General features: G+C 43.5%; 1 protein-coding gene across 8 annotated transcripts in view; it reads right to left on the bottom strand.

The window, feature by feature from the left end:
* IARS1 (isoleucyl-tRNA synthetase 1) overlaps positions 1-16,708 on the bottom strand; it is a 99,093-nt gene that overhangs the window by 42,915 nt on the left and 39,470 nt on the right. For all 8 annotated transcript variants that reach the window (XM_036311191.1, XM_036311190.1, XM_036311189.1 and 5 more), the window contains 8 exons: positions 14,749-14,847; positions 12,885-13,011; positions 11,216-11,289; positions 10,007-10,201; positions 8,115-8,201; positions 6,617-6,700; positions 5,615-5,759; positions 4,225-4,345 (listed from right to left, as the gene is read on the bottom strand). In XM_036311191.1, coding sequence (XP_036167084.1) covers positions 4,225-4,345; positions 5,615-5,759; positions 6,617-6,700; positions 8,115-8,201; positions 10,007-10,201; positions 11,216-11,289; positions 12,885-13,011; positions 14,749-14,847 — 932 coding nt within the window. The remainder of the gene's footprint in view (positions 1-4,224; positions 4,346-5,614; positions 5,760-6,616; positions 6,701-8,114; positions 8,202-10,006; positions 10,202-11,215; positions 11,290-12,884; positions 13,012-14,748; positions 14,848-16,708) is intronic.

Raw genomic sequence — 16,708 nt, 5'->3', positions numbered from 1 at the left:
CCCCGGGGGATTGGGCCTAAGCTGGCAATCAGACATCCCTCTGGCAGCCCAGCAGCCCTCGGGGGATGTCCACTTGGCAGCGGGGAACAGCCCTAAGCTGCAGTCAGACATCCTTAGTGCTGCTGAGGAGGTGGGAGAGGCTCCCACCACCACCGCTGTACTGGCAGCCATCAGCCTGGCTTGTGGCTGAGCAGAGCTCCCCCATGTGGGAGCTCACTGACCACCAGAGGGCAGCTCCTGCATTGAGTGTCTGCCCTCTGGTGGTCAGTGTGTGTCATAGTGACCAGTCATTCCCAGTCTTTCTGCTTTTAGGGTCAGTTTGAATATTACCCTTTTACTATATAGGATAGAGGCCTGGTGCATGGGTGGGGGCCAGCTGGTTTGCCCTGAAGGGTGTCCCGGATCAGGGTGGGGGTCCCGCTGGGGTGCCTGGCCAGCCTGGATGAGGGGCTGATGGGTGTCTGCAGGCTGGCCACACCCCCTTCAGGGTGGGGGTCCCCACTGGGGTGCCTGGACAGTCTGAGTGAGGGGCTGAGGGCCGTTTTCAGGCTGGCCTGCAACTGAAGCTTCTAGCCGCACCTTTTTTTTTTTTTTTTTTTTATTCTGGGATTTATTTACCTTCTATAATTAAAACTCTGTTGCTGTGACTGGCGCTCTCAGATCTGAGGCTGCGGCTGGCTGAAAGCAGGTATTTGGGGTTTGTTTAGCTTCTATAATTAAAACTTTGTTGCTTTTGGAGCTGTTGCTTTCACAGCTTAGAGCAGGCCGCGGCAGGTGGGGAACCTTGGCTTCCTCCATCACTGGAGCAAGCATACCTCCTGCTCACTTCAGCTGCGTGGCTGCCGGCCGCCATCTTTGTTGGCAGTTAATTTGCATATCTCGCTGATTAGCCAATGGGAAGAGTAGTGGAGGTACGGTTAATTACCCTTTTCATCTTTTATCAGATAGAATTCTCTTTATTGGACATTTGCTTCATTATGGTGGTCTGGAACCGAACCCACACTATCTCCATGACATACCTACAGTCAAAGAAGGAAAGCTAAAGGGGGTAATGAACGGCAAAAAGCTCTGTAAAGCATTAGAAAGACTGGAAGGCTCTTGTGAGGAACTCCAGGGCCAGCAGGAAAGGAAGGGTGTCTTAGCCCATCTTGTTTGAGGCACAGGCTTATTTTAGGGATTTTCCCACTCACATCCCCTTTCACTGAAACTCTGTCGCTCAAACAACACAATTTATTTTAATGACCAGTGACTGTTAATAATGCTGGTGGTCTAAGCCAACATGGTGAGAAATTGCCAAGGGCAGAACTGCTCTCTGCGGTGGTTCACAGAGACCAGAAAGAGGTGCTGCAGGCCCATCCCTGTCCAGTCCCTGGCTGTTTGCACATTCCCAGACAGATGATGTCTGTGATCAGAGGCCTACTCTGTAAAGCAAGCAGGTCAAACTCTCAGCCCATGATCTGCATGCAACCCACAAAGAATATATCTGCGGCCCAACCAATTTAACCATATGTAAGAAACATTTTAATAAAAATTTCATAACTTAATTTTTACAATATCCTATTTTACATAATTATTAATAACAAACTACAACGTTCGCTAATGGCTGATTACTGGAATTGTGTTGCATTCACTTCCCTTAAGCACCTTATGCGCAGGTGCACCATTTCTCTCCACCAATACCAGCAGTGAATATTTTAGCAGCCAATGGCCACGTCATTAGTCTTGAACTGACTTGTTTGGGGTGCGCAACAAGAAATATTTAGCTTTCAGAGAACAAGAAAAATAGGTTTAGTTGCGTCACGCTTATTAATTTGTGCAGTCATTCAGTGTCTGGTACATTAATGTTCAAGAAAAAATATTATTATTAAAATGTTCAGTTATTTTGTGATAACGATGACTAATTTATTTTACCCCTTTGTATTCAGGATGTCTCTATGGAAATAAATCAACGTTTCTATGAAAATGGAAGCTTTTTTTGTGGCCCACATACACTTAAACCTTGTTTACTTGGCCCGTGGTAGCCTTTGAGTTTGACATGCTTGCTGTGTCGGCCTGTGGCCTGAAGAATCCTGAGTTCGATTATGGTCAGGGGCACATGCTCAGGTTGTGGGCTCAATCCCCAGTAGGGGGCTTGAAGGAGGCAGCCAATCAATGATTCTCTCTCATCAATGATGTCTCTCTCTTTCCCTTTCCCTTCCTCTCTAAAGTCAATAAAAAATATTAGAAAAGAAAAGAAAAAGGCCAAAGTTATTCTTAGTGTTCATTACACTTTTCATCTTCCAGGAAGCCATCATAACCTACTTCCTATATTCAGGTTTCAGCTTAGAGAGACGAAGCCTATGGGTAATGAGCACACAGAAGCAGTAGCAACTATCGCTGGAATCACTATAAAAGCATCACGCTTCAAGGATGCTACTTCAGACTCTGTTGACAAGGGAGCTGAGGGCACAAGCTGCATCACACAGCCTGTGTGGAGCACACCTGGCCTCTCACATCTGGCTCTTTCTTACCACTAAGCTGATGTGCACAAGCTGCCTAACCTCTAACACCCAGTCAGACTGGGCACACTCTTCAGGAGGGCAGTTGCATAAAGATGCAGGAGCCCCAAGCAATAAGCCCCAGCACAGCTTCCCTCCCACTCACATCACTCAGGAGGAGGAAGTGAGTGTGGCTGTAAGCCCATGTCCTGGGAGCCTGGTGAACTCCACTCAGGAGTCTGCTTCCCACACTCATTTCTATTGTCACTTCTATCCAACAGCTTGGCAATCATAATGATCCTTACGTTCAAGGGGTGGACATAGTCCGTCAAGATGACTGGTGAGCATGTGGAAATTCCTGGGCTCACTGTCCTTTGTGCCAGGATCAAAGGCACCTACTCCAGTAGGAGCTACGCACCAGCTGAGGACGGCAGGCCCCTGCCTGCACCAAAAGGTGGCTTTGCTCCTCGAAACCATGAGCACTGCACCTGCATGGCAGCCCCTGGCACCCACAGGTGCTGAGGGAGGCAGGTCAACCTCGCTAAGGTGTGCAGCACTGGGAAGCCCACCTACTTCATCAGACCCACCCATCTCAGGTATCTGAGTTAATGCTTTCTAGAATTTTCCACCCCGACTTCCGGTTGTTCCATCATAACCTACTTCCCAACCTCTGTATAAAACCAAATTCATTGCTGTAGGTAACAAATACAGGAAAATGTCTACTTCATTATTGCTTTGCTGTATTTCCTAATTTTTCTAGACTGAACAGGACACTTACTTAATAAAGTAGACTTGAAAATAGAAATTTAAAAAATCTATATACATAAAAGGCTGAGCAACCATCCTACCAGTAGCTATGATGTGCAATGACCATCAGGGGGCAGACGCTACAACCGGTAGCTAAGACATGCACTGACCACCAGCAGGCAGACGCTCAAGGCAGGAGCTGCCGAGCCGCCGTGACTTGGCAGTGGGGTTCTCAGGTAATGCACCCTGGAACCAGAAAAGAGGTAGCATGATTCCAGGGTACATCACCCGAGAACCACCCTCTTGCAATCTGGGACCCCTCAGGAGATGTCGGAGAGCTGCTTTAGACCCAATCCTTGCAGGCCAGGCTGAGGGACCCTACCTGCCAGAGGGACCCCACTCATTCCGCAGACTCCCTCTGAGCTGCGGTGCCACCTCAGGTGCAGTCGGCCAGGGAGGGACTGCTGGAGGTCGGCTTCCAGGGTGTGTCCAGCCCGTCTAGCCCAGTCCCGCCCCACTGGCCATCTTCTAATTAATTTCCTTTCAATGTGCACGAATCCATGCACTGGAGCACTAGTAAAAAAATAAAAGACCTACTAACATGTATTACTTAGTGAATACCTACTACCTACCAGATACTTGAAGTACATGATCTGTATTAGAGCCTTAGAATAACTCTAGCCAGGTGTTTTTCACAGGAAGAAACTGAGGTTCCCAAACGAGGAAACAGGCACAGAGTCACCCAGCACTGAGCCTATGAAGGGATGTAGCCACTGGGCATCCTCAGAGATGATCCCCCAGGCCTTGGAATAGCACCTTCTACAACTACCCTTGACAAAATTATATTTGAGTGTTGAAAGAAATAACTATCTACTGTTCTTTATCTCTTAAAATTTCTATAAAATCTCCATTGTTTATCAATAAAAAGTTAAATATGTAAAGGGCAATCATAAAGATTAAGAGTCCTTAGTCCTGGGAGGAGGGCCAAAGAGAGACACACCTGCCATTTCGGTCTCAAAGAAGGCAATGAGCGACTGCATGAAGGACAGGATCCACTGGTCTGTAATATTGGCACTTTCTTTAACCGTGTTCTCATTGTAGAGGAATTCCATTTCTTCCTCCTAGGAATTGACAATTATTGAAATATTCTGTTTGCTTGGGGAAATTAATGTAAAGAAATGAGCTGTTTAAAGCACTGAAACTGAAATAGCCAATACCACGCCCCGCCTCCCCCAATTCAGGCCCATTGGCAATCTAAATTTCTAATTTTCAGTAATATTTTCAGGATAAGCTCTAAACCTGGGATATTAAGTCTTCAATTAGTGAATTACATTTTTGAGAGAAGGAGAAGTTAGGAAAAAAATTATTCTTCTGCACCAAAGAATGATTATGAATTGAGAAACATTCCAAAATATTGTCAGTAACTATAGGGTACAGTTACTTTAAATCTGAGGGAGGAACAACAGTAAAATTTGCAAGCACTGGATGACTGTCTACAAATTGAAAATGAGCACTGATTGTAGAGCCCGTGTCTTGCTGCCATGCCCAGATCAGGCGCCAGATCAGCAGAGGCTGCAAAATGGCCCTGCCTAAGAACTGTGGGCCCAACAAGGTGGTTGGAACAAAAAGCCAGGAGCACTAGGGACCTGGGGAAAATGACTGCCTTTCTCAAACACAGGGGAAAATGTCCCCTGGGAAGCTTTATTAGCAGACCTAGACAAGCCAGAGGCAGAAGCAGCAAGTGACCGGACTGCTGGAGTGTGATGTTCAAAGCTCAGCTTCCCAAACCAATTTCTCATGAAGGAATAACATCCCATGTTTAGTCAACAGTAATTTACCAAGCAATTCTACTTGTAAGATGCTGGAGGTAAAAAGATCAGTGGTACCGGGCCCTAACCCCAATGGAGTCCTGAAAGCTAAGACAGGAGCCTGCGTCATGGAGCAGGAGAGGCAGCTTCTCCAAGAATGTCATGGGCAGCAGGACACTGCTCGGGAGGCACTTTCAACACAATCATTAAGTCCGAAGACCCCAATGAGAATTTCTCTCACTCAGAGGATCAGCCCAAAGGCACCCATGGAGGGCCTTTACTCTGAGACAGTAGCTGATCCTTCACTGGCTCTGCCATGCCCACCCACACTGGTTCCACAAGGGAGTGGGACTGGCTGACTAAATGAATGTCCAATGCAACTCTTCTACAGGTGAGGCTGCTGTCTGCACAGGTGAGCTTGCCAAGGAGCCCCAGTCCCATGCTACTGGTGCAAGAAGGACCCTGGATAACTTTACTGATGGCCTCCCAAGTGTCTCTGACCCTCCACACCACAGAGACTGTGCAAATCCAGCTCAACACAGCTGGGAAGGCAGAGCTCAACCACAGCACAGCAGTCCATACCTTCTGCAGCCTCAGGACATTCTGGATGAAGAAGCGATAGGCATTGTACCAAGGGAGCAGCACGTCCTTCAGAACATCGCGAACACCTTCTTCCTTAAAGCGGAGGTTTTCTGCTCTCACCACAGGGGAGTTAATCAGATACAATCTGGAAGAGAAAAATTATACCGAAAATGAATGTAGACAGTAAACAATTATTATGTGACATTTTGACAGGGCAACACCAAAACTAGCATTTCTGCTACAAAAGGGGTAATTATGAATACTCTTCTCGTGGTCTATTTAAAACTGATAAAGCTCTTACTGTTACATGCATGAGGCCAAGCACATTATAAAAGGAGATGTAAGCCCAGTGCAGGCCACTGGTGGTGGGTGCAGCAGAGCCCAAAGGCATCGGCCAGGCCCTCCTCCCAGAACAATGCAGGCACCAAAGACTCCCCAGGAGCAGCTGTGTGTGCTCTGCCAGGGCAGAGGGCTGGGGGGCTTTTAATTTGAACACTCAATGATCTCTGGATTTGAAAATGTCATCATTATTTAAAAACCCGTTTGGGGAGTTTGAGTCAACATCATACAAATGTAGCCCCCCCTGGAGCAGAGATACATTTTTTAAAAAGCAAATTCTAAACCACATCTAAGGAACATGACTAACAGAATGAGAAATGCTTACATAAAAATGACAAACACACCCTCACTGGTTTGGCTCAGTGGATAAAGCATCAGCCTGCGGACCAAAGGGTCCGGGTTCAATTCCGGTCAAGGGCATGTACCTTGGCTGCAGGCTCCTCCCTGGCCCCGATCCTGGTCAGGGCTCCTGCAGGAGGCAACCAATCAATGATTTCTCTCACATCGATGTTTCTCTCAGTCTCTCCCTCTCTCTTCCATTCTTTCTCAAAATCAATGGAAAAATATCTGCAGGTGAGGATTAAAAATAAATAAATAAATTGATTAAATGTAAAAAAAAAAAAAAGACGACAAACACACACACGGCAAAGCATGGGCTTTTACCTGAGGGCGTCAGCACCATATTTATGGATGATGGAAAGTGGATCTGGATAATTCTTTTTTCGTTTGCTCATTTTCTGGCCATCACTTGAAAAACACAAGTCAATGTCACAGTTTATCTTTATATATGGTTACAGCTATTTTCAACTGGAACACATAAATGCAAAGGGCATACAGCCAATGTTAAAGTACAACAATAAAGCTGTCTGTCAGTATCTGTAAGCTTCTTTTTAAATACTGTGTTGAATCAACAGAGAAGCTTCAGGAGAGATGAAGGAAGACATTATAGTGTAACAGTTAAATATACAGATGAGGCATTTACCCTACAGAAGTGAAAATCTATAGTGACACAAACCTTACAACAAACTTGACAGCTTTATTCATTGTCAGAAACACTGGAAACAACTCACTTGAGCAGGTGAAGAGTCAAACTCTGGGTCACCCACATGCTCAGCAAAGAAAAGGAAGGAACCAGATACACAAGCCCCCCAGGACCCTCCAGGGAGTAACACTGAGCAAGAAAAGCCAATCCCAAAAAGTTATACATGGTAGGATTCTATTTACATAACAGACTTGCAATGATACCATTTCAGAGATGGAGAACAGATCAGTGGTTGCCAGGGGTTGGGGAGGAGGCTGAAAGGGCAGGAGGATGTGGCTGTAGTTATGAAAAGGCAACAGAGGGACCGTGAGATGTTCAAAGGAAAGGAAACTGGGAAAACTCAAAAGGGGCCTCTGTTATTTTTCACAACTGCACGCAAATCTACAATTCAATAAAAATTTCAACTGAAAATGTGAAAAAGCATAGCCTGTACAGCCAGACTGCCTGGGTACTTGAATTTACCACTTATTTATTGTGTGACTTGGGCAAGTTACTTAATTTTCCTGAACCTCAATTCCTCAAATGTCAAAAGAGCTATGGGGATTAAGTGTGTGAAGATGTGTAATAGCTCACAACAGGGCCTACTGCCACGCCCTCACTGCACATAAAGCTGGGCACCTATGTAAACATTCATAGTTTCTTATTTTATTTATGTTTTACTTTTACTAACTTGAGGAAGTACAGGGAAAAGAAGAATAAGACTCCTATGCAATACTAGAAACCTCTATAACCCATAACTTCCTCATGTTAAAAATAAGACAACAAAAATCTATACTAAAGGTCCAGTGTACAGATTAAATATGAGCTATAAGCAAAAGAACTTTATGAAGTTCTAAAAACACACATTATTTTATCACTAGAAGATCCCAGAAAAGACCTCCCCTTCCATTAGGCTGAGCTCTCAACCCAGCCCTGCTTCCGAAGACAGAGGAAGTGGGTGGGAGACGGAACGCAAAAGACGGACAAGTGCACAGGAAAGGAGTGGGATGAAAAGAGCAGCAAAATTTAAAAAGCAGAGAAGAAATAGTAGGAACAGAGGGGGGCATTCCTGAATTCCTCTATTCACAAAGGAAGGTTAGGGGAATGGAGAACCTTGTCATTACACAGGAGTGCACCTGCCTTGCAAGGACGAGCCCATTCGCAATCACATTCCTGAAAGGTGGTTGTCCGAAGAGAGCTGTGGCCAGCACCAGCAGAGTGTAAAACCTGGAAAAAATGTCAAAAAGAAAGAGTTAAGAAACAAAACAAGAACCGGAAAAGAAACCCAGCATAGGGAAAAACTGTTTACTTGTTGAACTGAATTTCTATTTTGGATCTGTTATCCTTCTTGATAACCACATAAAGCAAAGGTTCTTAATTCTGATGACTTATTAAGTCATGTCAGGATCACTGAAAAAAATTACATATAGGACCCACTGCAGAGCAGCCCCTGATCAGAAAATGAATTGCTTTATTGAAAGTGAATAAAGGCCTGGAGCCAGATGTTGACCCAGTTGAGGACAGCACCATCACTCTCCTCGGGAAGCCAGTTGGACAGCTACAAGGCAGAGAAGGTCAGAGAGGGATGGTTTCTCAGGACCTCCCCAAAAGACAAAACTGAAAATCAAGAGATATCACCTAGCACAGGGCCATATGAGAGTCTTATGACAAAAAACAAACAAACAAACCTCTCTCCCCGCCAAAAACAACATATCTCTCACTCAAAAGTCAAAAGATAGATGACAGCAGCAGAGGCAGTTTTTATTCTGTTGGTCAGATATCAAATATGTCGTTTATTTTGCTTGCTCGCTTATTCCCTAAAAGAACTGCATCACATCCCTGTAAGCTGTCCTGATAGTGAGGCTCTTGTCACCTCTAATCTGATTTTGAGAACATCCCAGGACATAAACTGATGAGGTTGGAGACCAGACCCCATGGCTAACATGAACACCTGACAAGACATCCCGTTCACTAAGGACTGCTAACAGTTGCCAGATGTCACCACTCCTCTGAGAAACTCCCTGGGAAGAGGAGTTTGTGCCTAGTACTGTTCCTACAGATAAATGGATTGGAAGCTGAAAATAGCACATCCCAAAACATTAGGCTGGAATTTAATCAGTTTGTGATTGACTCCTGCAATTTGTAAAAGCAGAAAACAACACCCAAATTCCTTAAACAACTCCTGTAAAACCATTATTAATGAAAATATAATTAGAACCTGGGCCAACCAAGATCATCCACAAAAAGAAGGTAACTTTTTTATAATTAAGAGGGCAAAGGTATGGCTTTAAATAAGGCACCGGCCGAAACCGGTTTGGCTCAGTGGATAGAGCGTCGGCCTGCGGACTGAAAGGTCCCAGGTTCGATTCCGGTCAAGGGCATGTACCTGGGTTGCGGGCACATCCCCAGTAGGAGATGTGCAGGAGGCAGCTGATCGATGTTTCTCTCTCATCGATGTTTCTAACTCTCTGTCCCTCTCCTTTCCTCTCTGTAAAAAATCAATAAAATATAAATAAATAAATAAATGAATGAATAAATAAATAAGGCACCGGATAAAACCAATACTCAAATCCTCTCCCCATGATCTTTTAAAATCTAGATTTTTTTGAATGTTAATTTTGTAAAGCTAGTCTAACATCTAAGCACATTTCCAAGCATCCCTTTTTGCATTTGTAGTACCTCACTCTTTATCCTGTATGTACTAGTAAATACTCATTACACATTTGAGTAAATGATTTGAAATACACAAGCTATGATCATCACACATTGTTTTTTATCACATTTCCAGTGAAACAAATCTCTATACGCCAAGATGTCAGTGAAATAACAAATTCTAAAACTATAGCCTACCATGGGAGAGACACCTATTCAAGACACTAACGGGTTGCTTGGTATGAGGAGCAGAGGGCAGGAGAGCCTCTCTCCCTAACACAGTCTTCCCTGCACATAGCTGATAAAGACCAGGTGCTCAGTAAAGTAGCTGCTAAATAAAATGAAATCAACAAAACACTTAGAAGAACAAAAAAACATACCATCCTCTGGTTTGATCAATGCCTTCAGCAATGAAGTCTGCAGGAAATGCATCTTCAAACTCCTTCTTATTTTCAAATGGATAATGAACTTGAGCATAGGGCATGCTGCCACTCTCAAACCAACAGTCAAACACTTCAGACACGCGACGCAGCAATCCCTTCCCACAGCGTGAAGGGATGGTCAGATGGTCAATGCTAATAAACAAAAACGTGCCATTTCTATTAATTTTAAGCACAACAGAACTTGCAGTTTAATTGCCAGTAGGAAACACAATTTCCTGAAAGCTCTTTATACGAACAGAAATACTGGCAATTATCACAGGCTTTCAGAGAGCATCAGGAATGCTTGACCTAGAAGGTTGTATACCAGAGGCCCCTGCCATCTAATGCAAGGACCGAAGCCACCCCTCCTCATTATGACACAAGTTATCAACAATGTAATTCAGCAAACCAGAGTTTGATTTCTATATGCAGCTCTAGGATCTGCTACAGAGACCACATCTTAACACACTGCGGACAGATCACGAGAATTCTTGCTTCATATTACAGTGTTTTACAAAGTATCATACTTTAAAAATAGATTAGCTTGTAAGAATAATAAATAACTTCAAAATGCAATGAGTATTTAATTTTAAAGCGTGCCTTTAACATTTATGTAAAAAGTTTTTTGTGCTCGTTCAATAGAAACTTATCTGGCCACTGGGTGAAGCTAGCAATGAAACTACTGGTCTGCAATGTGTTAATAGGCTAAACCAATGGTCGGCAAACCGCAGCTTGCGAGCCACATGCGGCTCTCTTTGGCCCCTTGAGTGTGGTTCTTCCGCAAAATATCACGTGTGGGCGCACATGTACAGTGCAATTAAAACTTCGTGGCCCATGCGCAGAAGTCGGTTTTCAGAAAGGAGATAGACGAAACAAGTATACAAGATGAGTGTGGATGGGAGAGTTGGAAGGGGTCGACCTCAGCGAACGTACCTTAATCAGATTGAGGACGTTTTTAGCAAAGGCCAGCTTAGGAGTACCCTAATTAAGTTAGTAACAATGTACCTACCTAGATAGTTTAAGTTTAAAAAATTTGGCTCTCAAAAGGAATTTCACTCGTTGTACTGTTGATAATTGGCTCTGCTGACTAATGAGTTTGCCGACCACTGGGCTAAGCCAAAGCTCTGAATGACAGAACTGACATGAATCACACACTTAGAAACTGACCTCTCTCTGTGGAGATCTGAGACCTTTGTTCCTGACAGTTCTTCAAGTTCTGCCATTGACCCAATGCATACTATCTGTCAAAACAAAGTTAAAAAGCAGGAGTGCTGCAGAGGCAAAGATCACAGGGTTTATTTCTGTAACATTCCTATTTAGTTTTAGAGGCCTCTCATCTTAAGGACATTTACCACCAAAATGGCTAACCCTCAGGAAAGACAGGTCACTCTCTGAAGAAGTGAGCAGACTTCCCTTCCTTGCTACCAACCCCATATCAGAGGAGGCTCTACATGGAGATTTTCAACATTCACAGCCATCATCTCAACGAGCATTTTTTGAGGGTTTACTGTGTCCAAATCTGCAAAAATGACCAGCAGAAGTGAAATGCCTAGACCAGGGGTGGGCAGCCTTTTTGTGAGTGCGTGCCAAAACTAGCAAAATCTCTGACTCAAAATTCTTCTGCGTGCCAACCCTAATTTGTTGAGAACGTGTTACGCCTACTTGATATCTCTTAAGGTGTACGTATGTAAAGAATCTTGAAGAAATAATAAAATTCATTCGAGCGACAAAAACACAGTATATGATGATGAAAAATACATTTATTTTTTAATGTATACATGTTATGTAAAATTATTTATCTAAGATGCACCTACACTGAATTTATCTGAAAAATAAAAAAGTCGATATTAAGAAAAAAATTGTAAATGGAAGATTATAAGAGAGGGTTTCGCGTGCCAGCAAATGTTACTGGCGTGCCATGTTTGGCACGCGTGCCAGGGGTTGCCCACCCCTGGCCTAGACTATTACTCTAAGCTAAGGCATCTTATTTTCTTCCTGGCACTTGAATTTGATTCTTTAAGCTGGAATCTTCTGAAGTGAAAGCTAGAACTAAATTATTGTGCAGAGTCAAAATAGTCCTACTGCAAGATGTCGGAATTATGTCCGGGTAAGGAGGCTGAGATGGGCCCACTGAGGCGCTCCCAAAGGAAGCCATCTGACAGGGCTGCTGGGGCTTCTCCGCTACCTGGAGGCACCCTGGTCTCTTTCTTCGTCCTTCCTAACTGGTCCCGAAAAGCCTTGATTCAGCCACACTGGAAATTTACTGAGGTCCCTGGGCTGCTGTGGCTCATGATGGCTCTAATGCTCTCAGCTTTCAGTGATGGACAGAAAGCCCCATCAAGGGAATACATCTAAAGTCCTACATATAACATTTACATAGACCTAAACTCATATACAATCACTTGGTTTTGTAGGTTAAAGGTCTGGAATGCTTGGGTAATTTTTTTTCAATCTTCCTTTTCCGTCACTATAAGTTGGACTTAACATGCTATGACTTAGTGCAGAGTATCTGTTCTGTTCATAAATAACTCACAAGAAGAAACAGAGATATGAGCAACACAAACAACTTACTGTGTGGCTTCCCTGAGAAAAATGGAAATTACATTCACTTTTACACAAAGGGAAATTGTTAAAAATTGCATTAGAGTCAAAATAAAGTTAAAGCTCTAAAAACATTCTTATTCATGTCATTATTATAGGAAGGAATGAGAAAAAGATGAAATAAGGGGCAAAGAAAGAAAAGAAAGAAGCCATATTCTTCTACCTCATATTCAGATGGAACGAATGAACAAAGGGCCTCAATAAAAATCAACACATGAAAGCGCCACAGCCTCACCTCCTCGAAGTCCTCGCTGACCCACAGCGGGATAGGGGTGCCCCAGTATCTGTTTCTGGAAACTGCCCAGTCTCGTGCATCTTTCAGCCAATTTCCAAACCGCTTTTCTCTCACAAACTCCGGGACCCTGGATGAGCAGATCAGACACCAGATCACCCAAGAACATTACTGAGTAAATCTGTGAAGGGCACCTGCATAGGCTTTGTGGACCAGACTCCCTGGAAACGCTGAGCTCACTCCTGAGAGGTGGTTTTCTGCATGGGCAGCACCAGATGGCCCACAGTGGCAGCACCTGCTGTGAATTCATCCCAGTGAAAATGGCTCTTTAGTAGAAAACATCACCGCACCCAGGCTTCCCTCCCGTGGCCTCCCCTGGGGGACGGCCACAGTCCTCTGAACAGTCACCACGTGCTAGCTAGCCTGGCCCCGCTCCTATTTAGTTTCTGGATCACCCACACAACAGCGCTTTATTTAATTGTAACTCACTGGCGTGGGAACCAATCACCTAGAAAATAAGAGTCCGAACAGGTAGCGTATTGGTAGCTGGCTGGTAGATGCCTCCCCAGGCTCACCTGCACATTGTACATTAGGCTCCAGCAATGAGGTAAGTTCCTTAAACGTGCTTCTCACCTCAATGCCTTAACTAGTACTATGCCTCCTCTGTAATAACCTTCACCTGGCAGAACTCCCATCAGCAACTCCTCCCCCAAATTTTTATTGTCTCAGATTGATAAATGGCACCTATCCTTTGAGGTTCAGCTTTGCAGAAAAACTTAACAAGTTTAAGACCAATAGGGTCCCCTAGTCCTGTATCATAGATGGCAGTTTATAGGCTGGCACCTCCCACAGGACACCCGGACTACGAATATTCCATACCTAGCAAATCACACATTAGGAGAACGAAAGAGCGTTCGAGGTATAAAAATGAAAGAACAGCTTTTACTTGAGAAATCAGAGTCACTTCGCTGGAAAAAAAAGAAAGAAAGCTATAGCCACTTCCTTTAACTACCCTGAAATGCTCCCCATTCTTCCAAAATCAAATGCAGTCTTTAAGTTCTTATGGGGAGTAAAAAAATAGTGATTACCCTCCAAACTCTCAGTGAAAAACATACTTTTGCTATATATAGATCCAGTCTTACTTCATTTTTGTAACAGTTGAGTAACACTTTTTTTAATGACTGGATATTAGCTGACAGCTTTTGTCCCCTCAGTGCAGCCAGCCTGAACAAGACCATCACAGTCTGGGAACTCAAAAACTATCAAAAGTAGTACAGCTGATCCTTAAACATGTGTTTGAACAGCAGGAGTCCAATTATATGCCAATTTTCTAACGTGACCCACGCAGTTCAAACCCCGGTTGTTTAGGGTCAACGCCAAGGCTGGGAAATCACAGATGTGGAGAGCCGACTGTTACACATGGATTTTTGATGAGGCAGAGATTCGTGCCGCCAACTCCAGTGTTTTTTAAGGGCCAACTGTCATCATAAATGGCTTTTGTGGATATATATCCAAAAACAAATGTTTACCCTGAAAATGACTATTATTTACGGCTAATGAACAATGAGAGTACAGCCAGATGTTTTTCAGTCATCCCATTCTGTGAAATGAATAAACAGCAGTTTCTCATTTCCATTTGGCTTTTTAAAAAAAAGTAAAAATACTCTATATGCCTTATAATAAAAAAATGGTACTTTGTTATATCTCATTTAAATTGTTTTGTGTTCCTAAAAAGAAATAAAAATAGATGTTACTACAATATATAATAAATGATGGCTATTAAAATTATTGATTTGGGGGAGTGTAAACCAATACTTACTAACTGCATGACAAAGAACATTCTGAAGACACACATCTTACTGCTCACCAGTAACACAGGTCATTGTTCCTCATCAGCTGGTCCACCATGTGCTCAACCCGCACAAACCAGCTGGGCACCGCTTTGTAAATGAGGGGGGTATCTGATCTAGGAAAGCAGAAATGGAGGTGTGGCTGGTCAGAAGGTGTGCAGGCACCCAGGACAACCACTTTTAGTGTCTCACTTATGTCACCATCACCTACTTGGCCTTCTGCAAAAGTAATGTCTACATCCTCAGTATTAGTCACCACCCTCCACAAAACCAAGAAAGGCAAGCTAGTAAAAGAATACAAGAAAAAATATAGAGTTCTCCTGTTGTGTGACAGCTGTCCAGGAAAGATATCACATTCACTCAGCTTGTGTGGTTCAGTGGTTGAGCATCAAACCATGTATTAAGAGGTCACGAATTCAGTTCCTGGTTTTGGGCTTCATCCCCTGTGGAGCCTACAGGAGCAACTGATTAATGTTTCTCTCTCATCAATGTTTCTATCTCTCTCTTCCTCTCTCAAATTAATAAAAACATTGAAAAAACAGTATCACACTCAGCAAAAATGAGGCCTGAGAACATAACATTAACCCTAACCCTAACCATAACCCTGACCCTAAACCTAACCCACGGAAGATTCCATTTCACCCAAATCTTTATAATCTTGTATTAAAACTTATTATCACATACATCTCACTTAATTCCATCAGAAAATTTTAGAGATGTATCTCATTCTAAAGAAATGTGACCCCCAACACAGAAGATATTAGTCCCTGTAGGATGATAGAAAATATGCACATATATCTTTGCCCCTGGATCCTGGCAAAGAGCTCCTGAAACCCTTCTAATTTTCTGGGTGACAAGAGTGTCTTTTCTTCTAATGAGGTGCTTCTGTGTGGGCCCTTGGATGGGGGCTGGTCACTGGAAAGATGAAGCCATGATAGCTTGGAATTCCAGCCCTGTCTCCATCCTCCTGAGAAGGGAGAAGGGCTGACAATAGAGCTAATGGTTGATCATGACTTTGTGGTGAAGCCTAAAATTTTAAAAGTACGGGGGTTGAATGGTTTTCAGGTTGATAAATGCATCCATGGGAGGGTGACACACCCCAACTCCATGGGACACATGATAATGCTCACAGGACCCTCCCAGACCTCTCCATTAGGCTGTTCACCTGCATCCTTCAATAAATGTGTTTCCTGGAATTCTGAGCCTGACTAGCAAATTAATTGAACCCATCCATGGAGGGATTAGATGGAACCTCTCAACTAAAGCCAGTCCGTATATTAGGGATTAATCTTTGGGACCTGATAATGCCTCTAGGTCAGTGGTTCTCAACCTTCCTAATGCCGTGACCCTTTAATACAGTTCCTCATGTTGTGGTGACCTCCAACCATAAAATTATTTTCGTTGCTACTTTATAACTGTAATTTTGCTACTGTTATGAATCGTAATGTAAATATCTGATATGCAGGATATATTTTCATTGTTACAAATTGAACATAATTAAAGAATAGTGACTAATCACAAAAAACAATATGTAATTATATATGTGTTTTCCGATGGTCTTAGGCGACCCCTGTGAAAGGGTCGTTCGACCCCCAAAGGGGTCGCGACCCACAGGTTGAGAACCCCTGCTCTAGATAGATGGTGTCGAACTGAATTAAATTGTAGGACACCCAGCTGGTGTCACAGAGAAATGAATTGTTTGGTGTGGGGAAAAACATCCACAATACTGGGGACTGAAAAATGTCAGAGTGAAGTGTTTTATATAAGTTGTAAAGAAGATCACAAGAAAAATAAGTAGGAAACGGTCAGCATGGCTCAGTGGTTGAGTGTCGACCTATGAACCAGGAGGTCACAGTTCGATTCCCAGTCAGGGCACATGCTCGATCCCCAGGGTGTGGTGTGCAGGAGGCAGCCAATCAATGATTCTCTCTCATCATCAATGTTCCTATATCTCTCTCCCTCTCTCTCTTCCTTCCT

This window comes from Myotis myotis, unplaced genomic scaffold (genome assembly GCF_014108235.1).
Source record: "Myotis myotis isolate mMyoMyo1 unplaced genomic scaffold, mMyoMyo1.p scaffold_m19_p_52, whole genome shotgun sequence".
NCBI lineage: Eukaryota > Metazoa > Chordata > Mammalia > Chiroptera > Vespertilionidae > Myotis > Myotis myotis.
Note: the sequence above shows the minus strand (reverse complement) of the source record. Positions and strands in the feature narration are given on the sequence as shown.